Raw genomic sequence first — 23,917 nt, forward strand, 5'->3', positions numbered from 1 at the left:
GTTTAAGCTTTCAGTTTGTGTGTTTGTTGTAATATATGAGTGTTGTAATCTTTTCAAATTAAATAAAAGTTTCGTTCAAGAAGGGAACGTTATCCTCTTGAACCTTATATATCAAATGAGTTATCTGTCTATTTAGTTCCATCATAAACACAATAAGGATTGTCTAATTAGAGATTACGGACTAAGGTAGGAAACGATTTAGATCTGTGCTGAGCCTGATCTAAGGAAAACAGGGTTGGGGTTAGCTACCTTGATAAAGCCGGAAGCTCAGAACGCCGGAGGTTCCATTGTCGACTAAGTTCAGGTATTGGTCAAAACTCTCTAGTTAAATAACTATTATTGCGAAGCATGGTGGGCTTTTAAACTGTTAAAATAATTTATTTTGATGTATAAGTAGTAGAGTTGTGATAACTAGTACCGTTAAAAGTCATTTAAAGTAATTATCAGATCGGATTATAGTAAAAATCAGTGTATTATTAAAAGCTGTTATTTTAAATTAAGGTACTGTTATTAATTTATCAAATACTGTTATTAAGTCATTAAGTACTGTTATTTATCTCAAATAAAAGGTATCCAAAAAAAAAAAATTGACGTCACTTGGTATTGGGCGGGGTAGCCTATACCGGGTAGCGGTCCATCATCCCCCCTCGTACAAATCACTCTAAAACAAACTTCCTTTTGTTCTGAATATCCTCACCCATATATAATATAAAAAAAACATTTACTAGTATATAATAAATAACAAAGTAACAAAACCCAACCTAAATACTCCGTAATATTCGCTACCCAAGGTTTTATTATTATCATTTTCATTGTCACCGCTTTCACTACAATTCACCGTCTCAACAGTATCAATGGCGGAAGCAGTCTGCCCTGCGCATTGTGCGGCATGGGCCCGCGACTACATTGGCTATTGCTTATGCACTACCAGTGACGCCGTCTCTCTATCCCTTGGTTTGGCTAGTGTTATTAGTTGGGGTGTTGCCGAAATCCCTCAAATCATCACTAATTTTAAGACTAAATCCACCGAAGGCCTTTCCTTTGCTTTCTTGCTTACTTGGATTATTGGGTATTTTCTTTCTCCTTCTTTCTGTTTTCATAATTGTATTTGTTATCAGTAGTATCATATGCTTGCGAATAATGTGTGAATGGAATAATGTGTTAAAATAAACGGAGCCTTAATTTTACTCTGTTCGGAACATTGTGGAATAATTCGATATGAATGTATTTGATAAGTTACTGTGGGTTGAGACTTGAAAGTGACATTTAGGTAGATTTTGTTATTAATTATGAGGTACTCCTAGTAAATACTTAGTAAAGTAGAAAGGGATTGTAGGACTAAATGAGTTGGATCAATCTTTTAATTAAAGGTGTCTCGAAAAGGAAAATGGGTAAATCTTTAAGGGAAGGAGAGAGTAACTTATTATAGTCAATTATTGTTTGTCGGCCTTACCTACTAATTAGGTAATCAAGTTTAGGAGCTATGTACTTCCATTGTTAGATGATAATGATAATAGTGTTTTATCTTTTTTGAGATTGTTTGGGTTTGCTTTCATGTGATTATACTTCCAGCCCATAATTTATGTATTTGCATGTGGTAAAAGTCACTAAGCTTTGTCACAATGCTGGAATAAAGATCAGGTTTTGTCTTATATATATGTAGTACCTGGGTTGTGTACTTTAGAGATAAGATTAGTGGTACCCTGATACAATTATGAATAATATTAGCATCTTTTTTTGAAAAGTGTTAATGTCAGCTTTTACAAATTTCAGTGTTTAGCTATTTATCATTTTATCTAGCCTGTCTAGCAATTAATGTAAATGTTCCTCTGCATATTGCAATGACAGTACTATCAAGAAGGGAAAATTAGGATTCTTTTATGGCTTTAATTTAGCTCATTTTTTTTTTTTTTTAATTTTTTATTTATCTCGAAAATTGATAGGGGCCTTGAATTATTCTGTGTGAACAACATTTGGAATGTATTATAGAGGAAATTTCATTTACTAGATTTAGCCATCAAAAGGCCCACAAGTGACCATTTCTCCAGGAAAACTAACTCTGTTCTCTAAAGGCTTTTCTAGTACTCCATATAAGTTTGACTATTAATAGCTCAAATAATGTATTTGTATAAGTTATATAAAGGTTATAATCCAAAATTACATACTGAGAAAAATCTAACAAGATTTGCATGAATATGTTTTTTTTGTATGTATGAATTACAAATGATGGTTAAGGTTGAGTTTGTGAAAAGATATGGCCCCACAATTTCTCACATTTCTATAAATAAAATACACACCTCCTACTACATCTACCTTAATATTCCATTATTTCCTTGTATGTCTATTTTTCATATGAAATAATATTGCACTATTGCCTTTTACCTCTATTTTTCTAATCTAATAATAATTGATAACCAAATAACTACTTATCTACAATAGTACGTGCCATGATAAGTGCTAAAAATATGGACAGAGGGAGTAACAATATCCAATATTATAATCATGTTTCTTGTAAATTAGTTAAGGATGTGGTCATAAATGATTAACTTTGACCTTGAAAAGGCAAACGGATCAACTAATTTGAAACGGAGTAGGTATTAACCAAAACCGTGTGGTGGGGTAACCGAGGGTAAAATAATTTTCTTTGCAAAAGTAGACCAAAGCAAAGAAGTAAATCACTGAGGATTGGACACAAATGAAAAAAGTGGGAAGATCTTTGAATAATTAAATGAGTATTCAATCAATTTCTTGCTTAAGCAATTAAGCCACCTCTCATTTTTATTCCTAATCAATTTCCTTGATCCTTATATGTATTTATCTTCTCAAATGGGAGAAAAGAACCTGAGAATCAAAGCTATGGTCCTCTGGTATCTGAAGCTCACTGTGTTTTCAACACAACAATCAAGATTGGCTACTCTCATTTTTAGCTTAGAAATTATCTTAGTAAAATTGATTGTTTCATATGCGACTCCATAGAGGTTCAGCAAGTCAGCAAAGTATAGGTAGACTCTTATCTTAGTGTGTCTAAGCCTCTATGGTGTAAACGCGACTTGCTTAATGGGTTAGTGTCTGGATGTTGCTTAAATTGCTTAAATTTTTCAATTTGAGTATGGATATGTTAGTATCAATGATGAAAAAAGTTACAAATAATATCGTCTTGTAGTAACTCAGATCATATTGTGACTTGTGCATCCTAAAATCAGACATCAACTAAGTATTTATTATGAGACTTTTAAGTATTAATTGATGATTTTTTTTTATAGGGAAGCATTAAGTGGTCTTTTTTTTTTTTTTTTGGAGGGAATTATTAAGTGGTCTTTTATCCAAGAGATGTGGCTTTATTTGTTTTATTTTTATTTTTTATTTGATTGTAGGAGTTAAGGAAACGGATAATCTCTGTAACCCTGGATCATAATATCTTGTGGTCTTACCTGGACATGTTTAACTTATCTGTCTGCACTTACTGTGATTCCAGTCTTACTTTTTGTTACCCTTTTTATAATTGCAGGGACTTTTTCAACATGTTCGGCTGCTTGCTAGAACCAGCTACTGTAAGTTTCTCCTTTAAAATTTTCATTGCTAATTATTCTGTATTTCCTCCTTTCGCATCCATTATGCAGATTTATTTATTAAAATTTGAAAGTCCCATCTATGAAATTTGCTCACAAAGAACTTCAAATAGATGTATCTGTTTCTTGTTGATCTTTGGCCTCTCGAGTTGTAATTCTACATACTGAGCTGTAAAAGGAAAAAAAGGGAAACTAGCTACCTCAGTTCATTGTTAGCCATGACCATATTTAGGCATTTGCTTCATGCTCCTCGAGGCAAGTAAACAAGGTTGTTCCCTTGATGCAAACCTCTCATAATCTGACCCCTTTCTTGGTTGAGCCTAACCAGTGTTGCGTAATTTGCTCTCCCCTCCCCCCCACCCTCCAAAAAAAAAACCTCTGGACTGAAAAAGGCAAATTGTACTAGCAACCCTATGTAACAACTTAGGCAGTGATTGCAAACCCGTACGCGAATTAGGTAACACTGTACCTTACTGTTGTTTAGTTGCTTGATTCTCTTCCTATCTCTCTCCCTTTCACGTCCTTGTATTCAGTTTTTATAAATAATGTGGATCAAATGGCTGTGTAGTCTATACCTTGGTGCAATTATGGGCTTTGTACTAACTTGAATCTGAACTACAATTCAGATCAAGTGATTCTGAAATCAAGTGTTATTTTGTGTTTCTTATATCCAAAGACTTGACAACCCCCTCCCCCCAACTCTAAAAGAATACTAGGATTTAAAATCTGAAAGTATACGGTTTTTGATCTTTTTTTTACTTTTTATGGTTATTACAATGGAGGCTATATATATATATATATTTTTTATTCCATTCTCCAAGGTTGCTCCTCACGATGGCCTATCAATGGCTTCTTAAACTTCTTTTGACGATGCAAACTCATTGCACATCTATGTCTTCACAGACACAAATTCCTTTCCAATCGGACAGTTTAAGTCCTTTAAGACCATTTTATAGTGACTGTAATATGTTTAGTCAACTGTGATAAGTGATAACCATGGCTTAACTGTCCAATCAATATGTAGTGTGTATTTGCCATCTGGACTCTAGGTCATTAGAATTCTAAACAGAATTTGATGTTGGTCATGCACATTGTACTGAGCTTTTCCAGCTAGACACCTTGTGAAAGCTTTGTAGTTAAAGCCATTGAATAGATGCATGTGAGACTTGATTGCTTGCAGATTAAACTTGTTGACCTTAGAGCCTAGGTTTATCACTCATCAAATTCAGATCTTGTATTTTTGAATGTTAGAGAAAACTCCCTGTTGGATAGTTTCTATTAAAGCTTGATTTTTTTTTTCTTGGTCAGAGTTTTTAAATCAAGAAGAAGTTCTTCTTTTGATTGGAATTCTTAGATTTCCATATTGATGACCATTTATCTTTGAAATGCTTCACACTGACTGTAGACCTAGTGCTTCCCTTACTACACTTTTTTGTAGCAAGTCCTATGAAGCCTGGCTAATGTGTTTTTGGTCTTATTCCAAATCTTTGAACACCTAAGGTGTAGAATGACTGTATTTTCCTGCCAGAAACTATATAGACTAATTTATCCTTCTAAACTCATGCAGACAAATCCAGATATTCCTAGTAGTATAGAACCACTGTTTGTTCTGACCAATTCCTGAAAGACTTTTTACAAACTGTAAGGTATTAAAGTAACTCTGATAGTGTGCCCCTTATCCTGAAAGTCAGTAACCTTTTTTGAAAATATTGTAAACTTCATCATCAGAAATAGATCTCTTGTTTTCCTTCTTGCTCTTTCTCAATGAAAATTGTAGATATTTGGTTTTTTTACAATTTATGCAAAGAGGATATAAATATTCTATGCTCCACCATTTCCTTCAATCCTCTATATCTTCCAAAATTATTTCTGATATAAGATGAGCATGGATTAATTCATGCACCATGGACTACGGTACATGCTCCTGCACAACGCTTCTTGAGTTCAAGGGTTTATACTCTTGAGCAGCTTAAAGCTCAAAGCTAGGCTTTCTCACTTTGTTAGAAAGTATCCATTGAGTTGGGAATATGAAACTTAGGAGTTTAGCTACAAGTTCAAGGCTTCAAGCGAAAACATCTTTAGGTAGTCAAGTCAGCTGTTCAGATATAGTGTGACTATACATATGGAATTCATCAGACCCTTTTTTGTAAAAAGGAATTTTCATACCTTTCCATTTATAGATGTTAATTGAAATTCCAGCTGTTTAAGGATGAGAAAGTTTCCTTTCCATGGACTTTGTTTATACTTGACACCTATCCTTCTTCATTTGAGCTCAATTGTAAATATAGTCTTGTTCAGATGTGGCCAATGTAGCATAATACTTACACACTTTATCTCCTTTCTTCTCCCAATGGTTATCTTATGTAAATGAAAGGGTTTAGAGAATTTGAGCTTGAGTTGTTGGGAGGTTTGAGAATAACTTTCATTCATAATCCATTGGTCCGATTCAGATATCATTGCTTGCTGTTTAATTTTTCTAAGTTTTATGCTTCTTGAATTTAAGTTCCTGATCTTGTTGAATAAATCTTAGTTGACTGATAGTTCACTTTTCTTTGTGCAGCTTCCTACACAATTTTATATGGCCTTGGTAAGAAAGTGTCCATATATGGAGTAATTTATGTCTTTCTGCTTTGTTCTGTTGACTTCACTCAGCATTATTTATTTATTTATTTATTTTTTGGCAGCTGTACACCGTGACTACCTTGACTCTTACATTGCAGTCTGTATATTATGGTCACATCTATCATCGATTAAAAAGTAAAAGACAATGCAACAAGGTTTGTACTTCTGCATCCTGTGTATTTGCTTATGTTTGTACTAATTAAGAAATATGTCTGGGTTTGTGAACTTTAGAGATTGTTGAAAGGGTATACAACTATGTTAAACATGATATGTGCTACAGAAGTTTGTCTTTTGGGAAAATTTATGTGTCTTTGTAATCTAATGATTCTTCTTGATACGGCTTTCAAGTTGATAGAGGATTTGTTGGATCAAACAACATTGCTTAGTGATCACTTTGTTAGCTAACATCACCACTACTATGTTGTTATAACCTTGTAAATTACTACTACAGACTAAGTTTGTCTTTTTGTTTCTTCAACTCATCTTTGTAAAAACCCCAGCGTCCCTAAAAGTAGTTAGGTTTTAGATAAGGGCCAGGTTTATATAAAATTATATAAATGAACAATGACTTATTTTTTAATTTTTTTTTACTGATGTGCAGGATATGATGCCTCATCAGGTAGAAGTGGAAGGAGAGTATAATGTACATCGAAACGGTGGTGTTGAGAAACAAAATGGAAATTATGGCCACACACCAATATCCAGTGCAAATCAGAGTGGTGCTACAATGAGTTCACCGATTCCACTTCCTGGCATTCCACGTAGTCATTCTGCAGGACAAGATTCCTTTTACACGTAATCTGTTTGTCTACTTTTTGAAGGTGTTTCTATGCTTTATTATTCTTTTAGCCTAATCTAAAATTTTAACCTTCCAAATTATTCCAAATTCCAAAATCTCAGTACCTTGCTAGTCTTGAGCATGTGTCATAAGGTGTGTTTCATTTATTGAAAATAGGACCCTTTTTTTTTTTTTAACCTAGAGAAAGGGTTTTCTTTTTTTCTTTTTCCACCACATTATTCTCTGTAAATATCTTTGGTGTTTGCAGTTTGGATATCAGCATTTCATAGTTATGGGTTTTTATGTGCCCTTGAGGTCTTGACTTCTCCAAGCTTTGCCCACCCATTTTCAAAATTCCACGCTATACCCCTAAGGTACCTTTAATGTCTACGATGTAACCCTATCCTAATCCCTCCGTTCACTTAAGTTAACTTTCTATTAACTTCAAAATAAATAAATTAAAAAAAAATTAAAAAAAAACCCAAACACCTCTCTATCCTCCCTCACAACTACCCACCACTACACCTCCAGCCGCACCTCCATCCACACCGCCACCGCACCCCTAACCGCACCACCAAGCTGCGCTCCTCTTTCCTCGACCCACCACCGCACGCGTCACCCTCTCTCCTTTTCTCTCAACTCCTCGACCCTAATCTCCACCGTCATTCTTAGCTTCATGCCTAGATTTTCGTTCTTCATGCCCAGATTTTCGAGCAATTAAACCATATTCGTGCAGATTTTATTGGAAAAATCAATTAAAACAAGTTTTGTGTATTTAATTTCAATCTAATTGAACCAAAATTGATGATTTAACAAATCAAATTGGGGGAAAATTAGGGTTTTCAATTGTTTTGAACCAAATTCTTTGATTTTAAAACGAAAACAACAATTAACAACTTAATTTTGCTATTTGAATCCAATGAAACAAAAGCCCTAAACCAATTTGTCGAAATTTCAATTCGAATTCGAATTCAAATTAAATTCCTCTATTGCATTCTAACACTTTCTTTGGTGGTGCACTAGGTGTTCTTGGCTGTGGTGGTGGGGTTGTGATGGGTGATGGTAGGGATCGCTGGTGGGGTTCGGCTCGCTGGTGGCCTGGGGTGTGTCGGTGGGTGGTGGGTCGCGAGGGCTGAGTTTTGCTGAGTTTTGGTGTTGGTGGGTGGAGGGTGGTGGGTGGAGTGTCGGTGAGTTTTGGTGGTGAAACATATAAACTAACGACAATAGTTAACGAAATTTAACGGTAGGGTTTGTTGGGGTGTGGTGAATCCGACTCACCGCGGAAAAAACCCGAGCCAAGGATTCACTCGCAATAATTAAAATCACAAAAGCATAACAAATAAACACGAAGGGTGAAATAGGAAATATACCTTTGGAGCGTGCTTCGCTCGACCGAATGGGCTCTTACTTGAAAGCTTAGCCCCGAAAACACGAGAGCCTCCGACGGAGATCCACCCGCAAAAATGACTACCGACTTTTAGGTCCGTGACCTCGAGGTTAGCGAGGTTCGACCAAAACCCGTGTATTATATGAGTTTAAGAGTTTTTGCAAATGCAATGCTCTATTGAACTCCTACTTAAGCAAAGAATTCTCAAGCCATGCTTTGGCTATTTATAAGGAAGGATAGCTTGTGAATTCCACTCATCTTTTAATGTGGGACTTTTTCACAAAAAGATTCCACATGGAAAGATTGATGAATTCAACCCTTAGTTAAATAAACCAAGGAACAAGTAACAAGTGTCACATGGTTAGGTGAGGACCACTTTCTCAGTTGGTCCCCAAGGCATTTCACATGCATTGTGAACTAACCATGTGTCACCCAATCTTAAGCCCCAAGTTGGGTTCGGTTGGGCTACTTTCTTTTGGCCCGTGTCCATGACCCATCACCCGGGTCCAAGGCCCTTGCCACATGCGCTGCCAACGTGGCTCGCTGCCACGTGGCATGCTGCCACTTGGCGGCTGCCAACGTGGCTGCCACATGCGCTGCCACGCGTGCATCCACATGGCGTTTTGCCATGTGTGCTGCCACGTGGCACACTTCTATTTGGCGCTCTTTCCTAGCCTTTCGCGTGGCTAGGATTTTACTTGTTACTTGAAGTATTTTCCCGTCTCACCAAATCTTAAATTTTGGCTCGACATTTGGAATTCTCCGACGCTCGGTTTTGACGCTCTAAGCTCGAATTTCAGACGTCTAAATATTTAATACTCGGGCGACTCATTAATTTCTTCCGAATTAATTCGTCGAGTCGGTTCGTTCATTGCTTGGGTGTGACTGTAATACCCTAAATTTTTCTACTTTAAGTTTCGGGACGAAACTTGTTTTAAGGAGGGTAGATTGTAATACCCGAATTTTTTATGAGTTTATATAATGTATTTTATAAATAAAATAGTTTATTTTATCTATTAAATAACTTTACTAATCTCATATTTTATTTTGGAGTTCGAAAAGTTTTAAAACCCTATTTTATTTCAATAGCACTGTACAGTTTAAAAAGTACATAAACTATTTTAAACCCTATAAGTATTTTTAACCCTTAAAAGATACTTATTATATATATATATTTTTTTTTAAAAAAACCTTATATTTATATATGCATATACGTTAAAAAAAAAAAAACAGGCAATGTGATATTTTTTTTTATGCTCTTGTTCTTATATTCTAAGTTTGCCGCACAAGTGTGAGTTTCGGCATCGAGAAGATCATTGTTTATGATGATTAATTTTGTTTCTTTTGCCCTTTTCATAAATCCAGTGAAAGAGCTTTACTTGTAATTTGGTATTGTGAAGGTAATCACGTGTCTTCTTTTTTTGAGATGTTTGTTTATTACTCTTATTATTATGTGTAATCACACTATCAACCCTTAATTAGATCGTTTGTTTATAATTTGATTGTATTATTTATTTTATGTAATCACACGAACTTAATTGATTTTTTGATTTGTTTGATTATAAATTGTTAGTATTAATTGTACTCCGTATTGTTATGTGTAAATTTTATAATTTGTGAATTATATATGATCATGATTTATATGTATATGATTAGTGTGTGGTATTATATGATTTAATTGTCGCATTGATTGATTGTGTTATTTCTAGGGTTTTTAATGTTGTTGTTATAGGGAGTATTGTTTTATCAAGGTTTTAGGGTTGTTAATGCAGAGTATTGTTTTTGGGTTGAGATTTGATTATATTTGGGTTATTAGTATTTTTTTTAAGAGTTGAGGTATTGTGATCGAATTGTCATGTTATTTGGGAACTCGTGCCATTATTGAGATACTATTTATTATCATGTGAATGGTTATTTGATCGATGTATGAGATCAAAAGGTTGAGAATTATTATTTTATTCTTGGTTTGAGGCTCGGCGTTATAGACCTAGTCCTTGACATGTTGGTAAGGAGATGGTAATCATGAGTTAAGAATGAGGTACAATCTTTATTATTTGTTTTTCTATGGCCCCCCTACAGTGGGAATTGGCCCGTATGTGGTCTGGTTTTCTGGTTATTGGGAGTATTCAAGTTTTTATACTTGTTGGTTTTATTCGAATTACCCATGTTCAAGGCTAGGTATAGAACAAAGAGCATGTCACATTATTGGTAAATGATTATTGTTCGAGGTTGAGTTAATAAAGGTTATTTTTCAGAGTACAATGTGTAATGTAGTTTCGAACTACATTGTTTAATTGATCTAGTAATGTTAATTATTATATTATACTCTATATTCTGATAAGTGGTGATTGTGTGTGTTGTTTTGTTGTGCTATTTGTGTTTGCGGCCATGTCTTTTTCTTATGGTGGCCCTGCTACGATCTATTTTGGAATTTGTCCTTAATGGTGAGCAAACAAGATTATTTAAGCAGGTTGATCAAGTGATCGTAGCTAAAGGAGCTCAAGTGATCGATTAGTTTGTTATAACGAGTTTGTAAAGTTGTATAAATAGCTCACTTAGTTTATTGAGTTGTATAGCTGGGATTTTGTAAGCCTTAACACTTGACAGATTGTTGAGTGTGGCGGTGATACCTTCGATTTAGGTGTATGCTTCCGCAAATATTATTTAAAGGTCGTTTATTTTCCTTAGATTCTTGTTTATTATTACAGTGACCAACCGAAGGGTTTAATCAAGATTAAGCTGTAATTTTAATTATGCATTAATATTAAGAAGCGGCCTCCACCTAGGCATTCCGATCACTTGACCTTACTGAATATATTAGCTTTCTAATAATTCCTAACCCACTATCAGAATAATATACTTGTTCGAAGAATACCATTCCTTTCAGGGTTACATCGTTGACACTAAAGATTCCTTGGGGGTACAACGTGGAATTTTGAAAATGGGTGGGCACAACTTGGAAAAGTCAATACCTCAGGAGCACTTTATAGAAAAACCCTATAGTTATCTTACCTTTGTGCTAGTTAAATGTCTCATTTAAAGTTCTGACCTTGCTATTTGGTGAATATACCGACCTATCTCTCAATAAATATGTTGGCAACATTTAGTAGATACACTAGGGAACTAACTTCTAACCTTCATATGTATGGTTTAAACTAAGTCACAGTTGCTTTCTTTGTTTTTGTTGCTGTTTGTCAATATGCTTGTAGCCTTCATATGCCATGGGTTTCGGTATTTGTTTAGGCTTGCACGCTTTCTTTTCTTTTTTTTTTTTAAATTTTTTTTTCTTAATCTCCCTTCTATTTCTCATGTAATTTTGAGTTATTAAATGTGTTACTCGTGACAATTTATACTGAAAATGTCGCTTGCCTTTCCATTATGATATATGTTATGAAAGTTTTCAAGTTATAATTGTTCATCTCTTGTTGTTTGTATTAGTATATCTGTTGATGTTAGTTTTCAGTTACTTATTCTCATGAATACCATTTACGAAAATAGTAGTCGTGTACTTTTATTCTGGCAATAGATATTATGTGTAACCGTGGTATAGGTGGAAAAGTTGGTGCCACCAAATGCACTTTTTGAAGTTTAAATGTTCTAAACGGTTCAATTTTATCTATTTAGGTCAGCAAGATCTTTGTCGACAAGCCATACTCCAACAAGGAGGTCTTTTGCTGCACCATGGAGACCCTCTACCACAGTGGATGTTGAGGATCCTATTGAAGAGCCTTTGCTTGGTGGATCCTTGCCAACTAGGCCGATGCATCCGTCAAAACCAAAAAACCTTTTGTGTATTGTGAGCTTCAATCCTGCAACTTTTTTGATGTTAAGAACTACTCATGATTTTGTTGGGCTGCATGTCATTTAATTTTCCCACTCAGGTGCCTGCTTTAATTTTCATCGCTGGAACCCTGAATTTTACCCGTAGAGACACAAGGCTGAGTTTGGCTGCTGAACTACCAAACAGAAAGCTTTTGCAGGTAATATAGCATACTTCTATTTGTATGTTACTGAATTTTATAATTTGTTTTTGGTGTGGACTTTCAGTGATAGATTCGACATCTCCAGTTCAAATATGTGTTCATCAGTGATCCTTTAGTTTATCTGCTGGCCTTTATATGTCTTACTTTCTCTTTCTGCTAAAGGCAGCTATATCAGTTTTGGAGTTATGCATTTCAAAGCTAATACACAACGGGCATCATAAAGCAAGGGTTGGCAGATAAATTGAGCTAGTCTCACTTTTTTTTTTTTTTATATTTTTTTTTTTTTTGGTTGACACAAGAGCTAGTCTCACTTAGATATGGACAAGTTCTTTCTATTTTTTGTTAGCTTTTGCATCTGAAGTTTTCTTATCTTGAAAAATACTAGGATAAATGACTGAAAATATCTTTGATTTTGTGGAGTCAACTCTTGGAATACTGAAATCGACTAATATGCTAATTTCGTGAATTCCCCAAATCAGAACTTATTATAGCAAATTGGAATTTCTGTAACAGTTTGAGTTTGATGGTGGGGCAAGCTGGACAACTTCAGTGTGACTGACTTGAATGCTAATGAAATTTCAGGTCAATGGTCAGCAGAAGATTACATCAGGTGTTGGTGAGGGAATAGGCACATACATGGGTTGGGCTATGGCAGTTATTTACATGGGTGGACGGCTTCCGCAAATTTGCCTAAATGTAAGATTTACTCACTGAAGTTCTGTATGCTTTTTATGGTTATGAATACTAGAAAAACTCTTTACTAACAATGCATAAGTACATCCTCCGTTTTTTAACAGTTGCAACACACTTTTTCATGGTTTTTATTTTAACACACTTTGAATGGGGCTGAGTGATTTTTAGGAGTATAATTAAGTGGGTTAGCTTTAAATCAAGGTAATAGTGGAACTTTCTCCAAATAAAATTTTCAATTATAGTGTGTTTAAATTTTTTTTGACATTTTCATTTAGGAAAGTGTTGCAAGTATTTACAAACGTAAGAAGTACATGCTAAGCAGTAGGAGTGAATCACAGTTCTATATTTTACTTCTCTTAATAATACTTGGTTGAACAAAAGTGCACATTGACCATGCTACATATCAGATTATGAATATCCATAAAAAGTAACGATGAACATCCAAATGCCTAGATAATGGATTAGGAAACAACTTCCTGTTCTCCAAAATAAAAATCGATCAACAAACTTCGCTGTGAAGATTTCTTGTTTCTTTCTATCTTAAAAAAAACATATGGATAGCAAGAAAAGCAGCTGACTGCAAGATCTTCTGCTCCTTATCCTTCTCAAGCCCAAAATAAGCAATATTTAAGGTGATCTGATTATAAGCTTGGCAATATTCCACTTTCCGTATCTTAGAATATCTATGCTAAAGACATATGACTAGCTCACTCACAGGGTAAAGTCGTATCCCCTAATCAAAAGTAATTCCTAAATCATCTAACTAATGTAGATAGGGAAGTAGGATCGAATCCACAGAGAAACGAGTCTTTCTATTCCTAATTAATTAATATAATCTAGATTATGAAGTAACCAATATTTATATTTGAATAATAAACTAAACTACGGAGATCAAGAATAAGGAGAAAATAATATATAAAAGAATCTAGGGCATAGGTTCACCAATAAATAATATTCCAGGGTTGAATATAATAATCATTCATCAATGCATACTTAATCAGATTATAAAGGGCTTTCGCTACGTATTATAATCACACAATTAATTTACCGGTATTAAATCTCATCTTTCGAATCTCGACCTAACCATTTATAAATTAACTCTATCGAATCTCGAATCAATATTGTCAAACTCATGCATAAAAGATCTGCGCAAATCTAGTCACAGAGCATTAAATCAATCAATAGGAAATTAATCTAGCATTGATAATTAACGACAATAAATTACCCCTTCATATTATTTATGGATCCCCACAAACCCTAGAAATAGAACTACTCACACATAATTAAAACTAAACTAATCGAAGCAATTAAATAAAGAATAATTAAAAGCAATAAGAAATATAATTAAATAAAGAGAAAAAGCTAAACAAGTTAAGAACAAAATCTAGAAGCTAAAACTACAACTAAAACCACCTAATCTACCCCCTCCAAACTTACGTACTACCTCCTTATAAATAAGAAAAGTCAAAGCCTCCTAATCCCACTCAAACTATAAGTATTATCCAAACAATCATAAGCTGACAAAACCTATCTTAAAAGCTAATACAAGAAGATAATTTTTGCTCCTATTATCTCATCATTCTGCCAACATTTGTAGAATTGTAGACCGACTTAAACAATCAAGCCAAACCCATAAGAAACTGGACCGCTTAAACATCACGCCCCTACACTATGTGCTTCGTCCGATTGGGCCCTTTGTCTTCGGGTCTTTAATCTTGTCGTTTATGCAATTGATCTTTAGCTTGTAAATTAATCCTTCACCAAACTGAGCGCTTAATCACCAAATTAAATTTTCCTAACTCGGCCTTGGGCTTAAAATACTCTTCATTACGTACGATCATCTCTAATATTTTCATAGTGGCTCAATAATCTCGGGAATTGACATAAATATGCAAATTCCTACAAAATAATATCAACTCTACAAAAACACTAGAAAACGTATATTAGTAGTAAAAATAGCTCCGTAGAGCTCAAATAAGCACAAATATGACCATGGGACGGGGAATAAAAATATATATAAAATAGAATTATCACTCACAATGCTTAAACTATTGCTACCTATATATGAGGCATGAGATACCTCCATTTTTTATTCAGATGTTGCAGTTTGCTGCTGCTTTTAAGTTTATCTTATATGCTGTCCAAGAAAAGCCTCCCCCCTCTTTGGACATTTAGAGTTTTATAAAAGTTGGAAGCAGGAAAAATGAACTTTCCCTGTTTGTTGTAAGGATTCTTAACAACCTTACCCTTCCGGTAAAATATCCAAAGATACAATTCTAAACATTAAATAAGTATAAAAACTTTTTTGGCATTGCAACTTCTAGAAAACAAAGATAAACTATTTAAACAAGAAATACTTTAATGTAAGCAGTTATGTTATGGATTGAGAAAGGTTTTCTTGCCTAAGACTCTTCTTAGAGTTTAGTGCCTTCCTGTGTCTCTGGTCAATCTAATACTTGACTACTGAAGGAAGAGTTGTGGTACACAATGAATAGAAGTACAGACTCATGTTAGAAGCATTATTTATTATCAGTCAAGCATGGAAGCCACACGTTTTAAGGCCATACTACTGTTTAATAATTTTACACAAAAGGAATTTTAGTACTTGAACCAATTTATGCTTACCTACCAAGGAGATGTCCTTCACATTGGATAGCCTGTAAGCAAGGTCCATCTTCTTAGAGCCTTCGTCTTTATGCCAATTATCAACCAGAACAATTTTTAAGTTTACAAGTAGATGCCACATTGTCAAGTGATCTCTCTTGTTTTTACATATTCCAAAATAATAAACAGTTGCTATGCATGCATTCAAGCTTCTTACGTCTGCCCTCTGCATCATGGACCCTGATGTGCTATTCTGTGGGTAATTGGAGATGTTAATCTTTTAATCTTAGTACATGGTACCTGTACAACTATGCATACTAAGTGTTTTTTCTCATAGCTAGCAAGTATTATACTCGTCTTGTAATATCTCAATAGATGATATTCCACTTGTGCCAGGATTAAGTATATTTACTCTCTTGCCGTCTGCTGCTCCTGTTTTTGGATTAATGCAGGACTGGGTATTTTGGTTTTCTTACACTAATCCTGCATCATTTACTTTAATGCACTTTCAATGAGAGGTCTGCTGTACAATGATGCTATGTGCTTGGAGTTTGTGTGGAGTTTGGGGAGTGCACATCAGTAATAAACTAAGAAATTGCTAAGAGTAAAGTTTTTATCGTATGCCTTAGCTTTCTTCAAGAATTTGTTGCGTATAACACTATCGCCAAAGCATCATTGTCATCTGAATTCTGAATTTCTGATGTTTATACCATACTTTGTTTCGAGAAAGGGAGGCCTATAGAAGGAACTAAAACAGGATACAGTGTAGGGATCTACATCCACTCTTCTGCCCAACCCTCCCCCTTCTATACAGTAAACAATATTGAACCACATGGATGGTAAATAGACTGCATATCTGTTTAGATAATCCCTTAAAATGGAATCAGCACCATGAATAAGTGCAGATGTTGAGAGAAGCTTTTCACTTGTAATTCTATAAAGGAAAATTTCCACCTTGGTTCCCTGATGTTTGACATAATTCCACTTTGGTGTCCCGTGGTTTCAATAATACAACTTTATTTCTTGAGCTTATAAACTTTGTTTCAGTATGGCAAAGTTTGGTAATTTTACTTCGCTGTCCTGAAATTTATACTTTTCTTTTATTTGGTGCCCTAAAATATGTATTAATGCTCACTTTTGTAACTACAAATCAACTTCTTAAGTTTTATTTCATTGTAAGGAAAAAAATTTGTCATTTGTCAATCTCATTATAAAGAGTTTTTTTTTTTTTTTTGAAAATATGTTTATGTTAATATTAATACTGACAGGGATGATAGATTACTCTTTATTTAAACAATTTTTGATTGTCTAATTTTCTCCTTGTATATATTATTACTCAGTTTTTTGAAGGAGAAATTATAGTAACAAAAGATTATTATTCAATAAAGGAAAAAAAAGTTATGTTAAATTTAAATTTGTTTACTAGAGAAAAGTTCGCGTTGAAATAGAATAAATATATGTGAAAGAAATTTACTTGAAGAGGCTAGAAGAGTAGCCTTTTTTTTTTTTTTTTTTTTTTTTTTTTTTTTTTTAAATAAAAAAAAAAATAAAAAAATGACTAACGGAGTTAATCATGTGCAATAACATTGAACATTAATATAAGTTTTTTTTGGAGCAAAGTGCAATTATTAGTTTTTTTTTTTTACTTGATTTTTTTGATGAAATAAGACTAAACAAATTACTATTCTTGTTTTGATTTACCAAATTACGGGGATCATAATGAAACAAAGTTTAAAAGCTCAGAGCACAAAGTGGAATTAGTGAAACCATGGGGGACCAAAGTGAAATTATGTCAAATCTTAGGCACTGGAGTGGAAATTTTCCTTCTTTGCTGCTCCTTGTGCGATAACTGCTAGAATAAGAATTTGTACAACAAGGCTAATGCTCCTCATTCCCAAAACCAGCTTCTTTTGTTTGTATATATTTGGGGCCCGAATTTAGAATGTCTAAGTCATTAATCTATGTACACCTTGTAATAAAGATACAGTTACATTTTCATTGTATGTTTTAATCCTTTTGCACCAATCAAGTTATCTTCATCCTCAAAATTTGCAACTTGTGAATTTTTACTATTAATCACATACTGATATATTTTTCAATTTTACAGTTTAAAAGGGGCCATGTTGAGGTAAGTAAACTATACAGAGTTTATTTTTATTAATTCAGGTCTGGACAAACTGATAACCAATATTGAGCCATTTGAGTACTTTGTTGGATACAGGGGCTCAATCCACTGATGTTCATGTTTGCATTGTTGGGAAATACAACTTATGTGGCCAGGTATTTCTGATAAATATTAAATACTGAGTTTTTATTTGTTCATTGTTAAATTATTAAAAGAATTTTTTTCCTTTTTCTTTTGTAAAATCCTATCAAGTTATTTAGAGACCTGATGTGTTTTTATATGTTTGTCCCATTTGGTATCTACACAGTTTTCAATGCAACTTTGTAATTAAAATATCTCTAGCTACACATTACAAAAAACAATAAAATTGCATATCAAAAATCTAAAATTCGAGCCGAATCCAACAATATATGTTCTGAAATATATATATAAAAAAAAACAATTAAATTACTAGATTCCATATCCATTAGAATATCTCAAGATTTCAAATGAGACAAACAAAAGAAAACCAAGGGAGTAGTTTACTCCAACTTTTCTGAATGTTTACCTATTATTTTTGGTAGGATTGTATGAAAAGAGGGATGGATAAAAGATTGTTGACACATTTGGCTACTTTTCTTGTAGAAATTTAATTGCTTAGTCATGTAACATTTCTAGTTATCTCTCCCAACTTCAGCTTAACCCTTCATCCTTCCTAATTACTAATTTGCTGCCTATGATTATAATTAGTAAAGTGCTCAACCTAGTCATCTATTATGGTCTTGAAAGAAGAGAGGGGGGGGGGGGGTGGCAGTAATTTTTCCTTCACCATTATGCTTGTAGCAAGTGACTCAATTTTTTTTTTATGTTACGGGTCCTTGTAAAAACTTGTGCATAGTCATGGCATAGTTGCACTTCTTAAAAGCATGTTACAATTTTAAGTACTAATAGAAAAAATCTTGTTTGAAATAGAATTATAGATAATGGAATGCTCATATGCTATGAACATGATATGGGAGCAGCCACCAGCTATGCTCATACTGCTTTGGACATTTCAAGCTCCTGAGCTAGCTAGGCTGAAGTCTTTTACCAGTTTGTAAAATAACATCATTAAACAAAAAAAGCATAAATTATATTATATGGGAAACAAATTTCTTCTGCACTCCGTGAACTAACCATTATATTTTGTCCGCATTAAGCAGAAATTATAAGCTAATAATCTTTTCATGGTTAAAGGATGAAGACACGAGTAAAGCCCTTCTAAGAATCCTTTATCGGGTCAATGTACATAGTGACAGTGTTGCTTCTTATTAGGTCTTGTGATTGAAAATTAATAATTCTATTAGGCTTCCTACTACCCTAAGCTGCTGGATACCTTTTCAACATAATATGACATTAGCTGAGGGCACATGTGCATTTTTTTTTCCAGAAAATTCCTGTTAATGTTTGGTTCCAAGTGCAAGGATTTGATTGATCTATATAAGGTGGTGAATTCCTCTGTGAAAAATTGTATAAGATTGTGGGCTATGCTTTTACATGAATATATATATATATATATATATATATATATATATATATATATATATATATATATATATATATATACACACACACACACATATATATATATATATATATATATATATATATATATATGCTCCCAAAACTATACATTTCTTTGCTGTCTGTGAATAATAGAATGTATAATATTTTGTCAGTTTTTCTATTTATTTTCGTAAGATACTTCTAGAGGGGGATTATTTATTTTCTTTATTGTTAACAACTCATAGACTCTAGCTGATGTTTAATGTTTATCATGCAGCATACTAGTTAATAGCTTGGAGTGGTCGAAGATTTTCCCAAACCTTCCATGGCTGGTTGATGCAGGAGGCTGTGCACTTCTTGACACATTTGTATCCTTAAGTATCATATATGGTGTTTCTTTGCCTAGAGATACTATATTCAATAGAATATCTAGAAGATCAATATATTTATTTTATTTTAAAAACCCCTTAGACATTTAAAATATTTTTGCAGATTCACTCCTTCCTAGTTCCTATCTTGTACAAAATCAATAATTTCACATTCCTACATTTGTTTTCAGTTTGGTAAATATTTACATTTATGTGCTTGGGTTCTGGGCAGTTGGCCTAAGTCAAAATTTTAAATGGAAGGAAGAATGTATGGCACATATAATAGTTATCTGCGTATGTTTGATGCGGTTGTATTTGTTTCCTGAATTACAAGGCATTGTTGGGTCCTTAATCACTTTGATTAGATACTACTTCAGTTCGTATATTTTCTTCGTCAGCGATCATATCATCGTGGGACCAAGCAAAGCACAGAGACACACATTCTACATTGAGTTAGAACTTTACTCTTTCAAGTAGTTCTTTCCTTATTTTCACATGCCTTCATATAGGATCAATGTCATGCTAGATCATTTTGACCCCGGCATTTTGAGCATATTCATTGAATGTATATGCTGATCTTGTAGACTCTAGTTACATTTTTTTTTATTTGTTTTAATAGGCAAAATTGGGATTTAGCTTCTTTACATAGTTTTATCACATTTTCTCACTTTTGGTCTTGTTTAGTCTTATCTTGATACCGGTATAATTTTGTGGAATACAATTTAGCACGAAACCTAAAATAAATTTATGAGAATAATTTATTACTTGACACTAACAAATCAATTATAAATATATATATATTCTCCTGTCAAAAAAAAAAGTATATATTTTCAATAAGGCATAATTCTTTAATATCATTCTTGATACCGCATATAATTTCGTGAGAAACTACCTTATAAAAATCGATATTGTGAAAAATTAACATAGATAAAAAAAATAAAATAAAAATTGGTAATTAATTACCTCATGAAGCATAAATTGTTGTAAAAAAGTACCATTCGCTGGTTTCCGTGAGTTTGTCTATTGCCAGCATTGACTTTTTATTTTTTTAATATTTTTTCCCTCCTTTTTCTCTCCATTTTCACCCAAATTTTTTATATCTTCCTTGTAATTTTTTCCTTCTCTCTTCTCTAGGCCCTCATGATTTTCTCATTTCCTTCATAAATTACCCACCAAAACCCAAATTTCTCTCCCCTCATCTTGAAGAAGACCCAACCCAAAAAAAAAAACCCAAATTGGTGGATTGGACTCTTGATTTTACTTTAAACGTATTGTTTTGCAAACTCTTTTGAGAATATTGCTCATTTGTTACAAGTGAGATAAGAAATGCAAATTCTTCAAGGTTTTGATGTTGTTTGCCATAGATGATGCTTTGTTTTTTTAGCATGTAATTAATGTGAGAGGAGGAGAGAAAAAGAAGCTAAGTGAATGTTTTGCAGGGACTAAGGAAAGGCATTTGCCAATTTATTTGTAGGGGAAGAGTTAGAATAGAATGTGGCGACTTAGCGCCTATCAATTACTCGTAGTAATCATCAACTTCCTAACATTGGAGGGAAAAAGGAAGTAAAAAAAGAAAAAGAAAAAAAAAAAGAAAGAAAAGTCAACGTTGGTAAATAGTCTAACTCCCAGAACTCGGCAAAAGGTACAATTTTACAACATTAAATGCTTTGTAAGGTAGTTTTTTACACCATTTTCTATACAAGGCTATAGCACTTATATCTGAATCGAAATTCTTTATGTAGTTTTTTAGGCACAGTCTGATGACGAGAGGTTAGCTATTAGTTACTGACATGAGCTGGTTTTAATAGCTACTTGTATTTGTAATATCTATTAGCTACTCAACCTCCCTTTTTGCCCCAAACCAATCCTAACCAAACACTATAGTTTAGCTAGATCTTTTTTTTTTTTAATTTTTTTTTTTTTTTTGATAATTTTGTTCGTAAACACAAAAATGATACACTATGAGGTTCATTTAACCATTTGTGAACACAGAGCCATGGGACTGCAGTATATAGTATGTACCATATCCTCTTAACGACATCTATCGTACCACATGCTCAGAGCAATTGGTCCTGTCCAACCAAGCCATTTCATTCACATCTTAGTTTCGAAAAGGAAGTGCTCCTGGTGGCATAAATGTTAAACTTCCAAGACCTATACAGAGATCACTACAAATTTGATAACTGATGTTCGATAGATAAGGTAATTTTGGGAATAAATGTATCCATCTTTGAAATATCCCCTTGTGGTTCATGAAAACTAGTTACTGTTAGATTGATCTATGGTAAATGTTGCTTACCAAGGTTGCTTTATTTGGTGCAATGGTCTTTTATGAGCTCGTCCCATTGCTATGCTCTTCTTCTCTTTAACTTATTGGAGTTGTTACAGCTCTAGTTTCTCCATAAAAATGGTTAAGACTTTTAGTATGATTATATTTCAAGCTCAACTGCACTAATCTCTGATGTCAAAACATAACAGGGAATTTCAAGCATCTGAAATCACGACATTGAATCTCATTGATTTTAAACTGACAGCGCTGTGGATGCTGCTTGGCTTCAGCGTAACCTCATCACAAATTGCTTACCATGACATATTTGTAACTACGATTTTTCAGTTTTTGTGGTCTGTCCTGGACAAAACTACAATTTTGTTTATTCTCTCATCTTGTTTATATTCCTTTGACAACTAAAAACAGCAATTAAAATTTCGAAATTCTCATTTTAAAACATTGTAAACAGATCCGTAATACGAAGTAGCTTCTATCTTTGATCCTTTTGCAACATAATTTTCCTAGAAATGTATATTGACAGTTAAATCCATCTTGACTTGTTTGACATATATTATAAGATCTCATCAACGGTAGGATAATGTGAACTTTGTTTACGTGGCATGGAACAAAAATAAGGGAAATTGTTTTATACTATGTAAAATAGTTTTCCAGGGAAAACATAATTTTAAAAATTGGTCCTTGTTTCTTTGCAAGAAAAATCGAATAGGAAAATGGAAATGTAGATGAGGAAAAGTATGTATGGAGAATTTAACTTAAACTCTTTGCTAAGGGGACAAATGATCTTTCATTATTTAGGAGAAAAAAAAAACCCCCCAAATCTCTATCTACAACTACCAATAGAGTATCAAGGACACCATGATCTTATTCTTAGGTATGCCAAAGCTAAATCCAGTGATTTTTATTGCTTAATTACATTTGGATGATTTAAAATGAAGAAAATTGGTAAATCAAGCCAAAAACACACTCATGGATACACCTCTCTTTTGGTATCTCGTTACAATTAAAAATTTATAAACTTTTGGTGTGGAAAACAGAGTACTTGTCTTAGAAATTTCTTCTTTATAGCGACTAATCATCCAGACAATCAATCATATCATCAGGAAAATTAATCATGTCATCCAACCAACTATGGAAAATTACATGATTGATGGAGTAGAAATCTTGAAATTTGGAATGTTGAATTCCTTTAGTTGAATTTTGATGTGCGAGATCGGTGAGAGAGCAAAGCGCTGAGAATTTTTTTAATAGCCTTCATCTTATTCGAACCTTTAATTCACGGGAGCCTATGCTAAGGGTCTGTTTGCATAAGCTCTTAGCTACCTTGATAAATCCACATCTTAACTTAATACTTTAATGTATTAATTTGTGTTTGGTATGACTTTTTTAAAATAAAATTGGTATTCAAATTATTAGTGTCTAGGGTAAAAAACCACTTCACGATGATCAAACATATAATGACACGTGAACCTATATATGGATGACATGTGTTACAATGGTGGAGGAAAACAAGGAATTTTAAAGGGAGGAAAGTTAAGCATTTGTAAATGCATAACATTGATTAAAATATTATTAAAATACATGATATAGAGAGAAAAGAAGAGAGAGGTCTGTAGGTGAACCCCACCTATTTTTTGGTCGGATTGTATCACGTGATGGGGGACCACATGTTGATTGTTTCACTGAAAGTTTATATGGTACCATTGAATCCTCAGTGATACTATTTATGCATAAATTTTATACAATTGAATGCATATATAATTCCATTATGTGCATATATAAGTATCAACATATATATTCAGTGGTACCATTTGATCATCCAATGATACCAGAATATGCATTCGTTTGTATATATGTATAATTACATGAATACCCCTTGTTATGCATTTGTAAATGCCTAACTTTCCTCCATTTCTAGTTCATCGGAGGGAAACATGACAACTGTAATACCCCTACTATTTTAGTACTCTATCTATA

At 33.5% G+C, this 23,917-nt stretch overlaps 1 protein-coding gene across 4 annotated transcripts; it reads left to right on the top strand.

The window, feature by feature from the left end:
* The first annotated feature begins 249 nt into the window (after positions 1 to 249).
* On the top strand, positions 250 to 22,435 carry LOC110700061. 4 transcript variants are annotated; one of them, XR_002507098.1, is made up of 14 exons: positions 250 to 1,069; positions 3,509 to 3,551; positions 6,130 to 6,156; positions 6,254 to 6,346; positions 6,793 to 6,986; positions 11,981 to 12,152; positions 12,238 to 12,336; positions 12,922 to 13,035; positions 17,744 to 17,764; positions 17,858 to 17,916; positions 19,563 to 19,653; positions 20,019 to 20,105; positions 21,646 to 21,855; positions 22,132 to 22,435. XR_002507098.1 is itself a non-coding variant. In XM_021877562.1 (13 exons), exons 1-12 carry the CDS (start codon positions 855 to 857, stop codon positions 20,103 to 20,105), a joined length of 1,215 nt encoding a protein of 404 aa, XP_021733254.1. In that variant the 5' UTR covers positions 250 to 854; the 3' UTR covers positions 22,132 to 22,435. The 4 variants fall into 4 exon arrangements, 3 of the variants coding, with proteins under 3 accessions (XP_021733254.1, XP_021733255.1, XP_021733256.1); XM_021877562.1 differs by lacking the exon at positions 21,646 to 21,855; XM_021877564.1 differs by lacking the exons at positions 250 to 1,069; positions 21,646 to 21,855 and adding an exon at positions 2,664 to 3,002.
* The last annotated feature ends 1,482 nt before the right edge of the window (positions 22,436 to 23,917 follow it).

The sequence above is a fragment of the Chenopodium quinoa genome, unplaced genomic scaffold (genome assembly GCF_001683475.1).
Source record: "Chenopodium quinoa cultivar QQ74 unplaced genomic scaffold, ASM168347v1, whole genome shotgun sequence".
NCBI classification, from domain to species: domain Eukaryota; kingdom Viridiplantae; phylum Streptophyta; class Magnoliopsida; order Caryophyllales; family Amaranthaceae; genus Chenopodium; species Chenopodium quinoa.

Coding starts and splice junctions, on each gene's coding strand:
- LOC110700061 (XM_021877562.1), top strand. CDS start 855: ATGGCGGAAGCAGTCTGCCCTGCGCATTGTGCGGCATGGGCCCGCGAC. Junction 12,337..12,921: donor CAAACAGAAAGCTTTTGCAG/GTAATATAGCAT, acceptor ATGAAATTTCAG/GTCAATGGTCAGCAGAAGAT. Junction 13,036..17,743: donor TTCCGCAAATTTGCCTAAAT/GTAAGATTTACT, acceptor TCAATTTTACAG/TTTAAAAGGGGCCATGTTGA.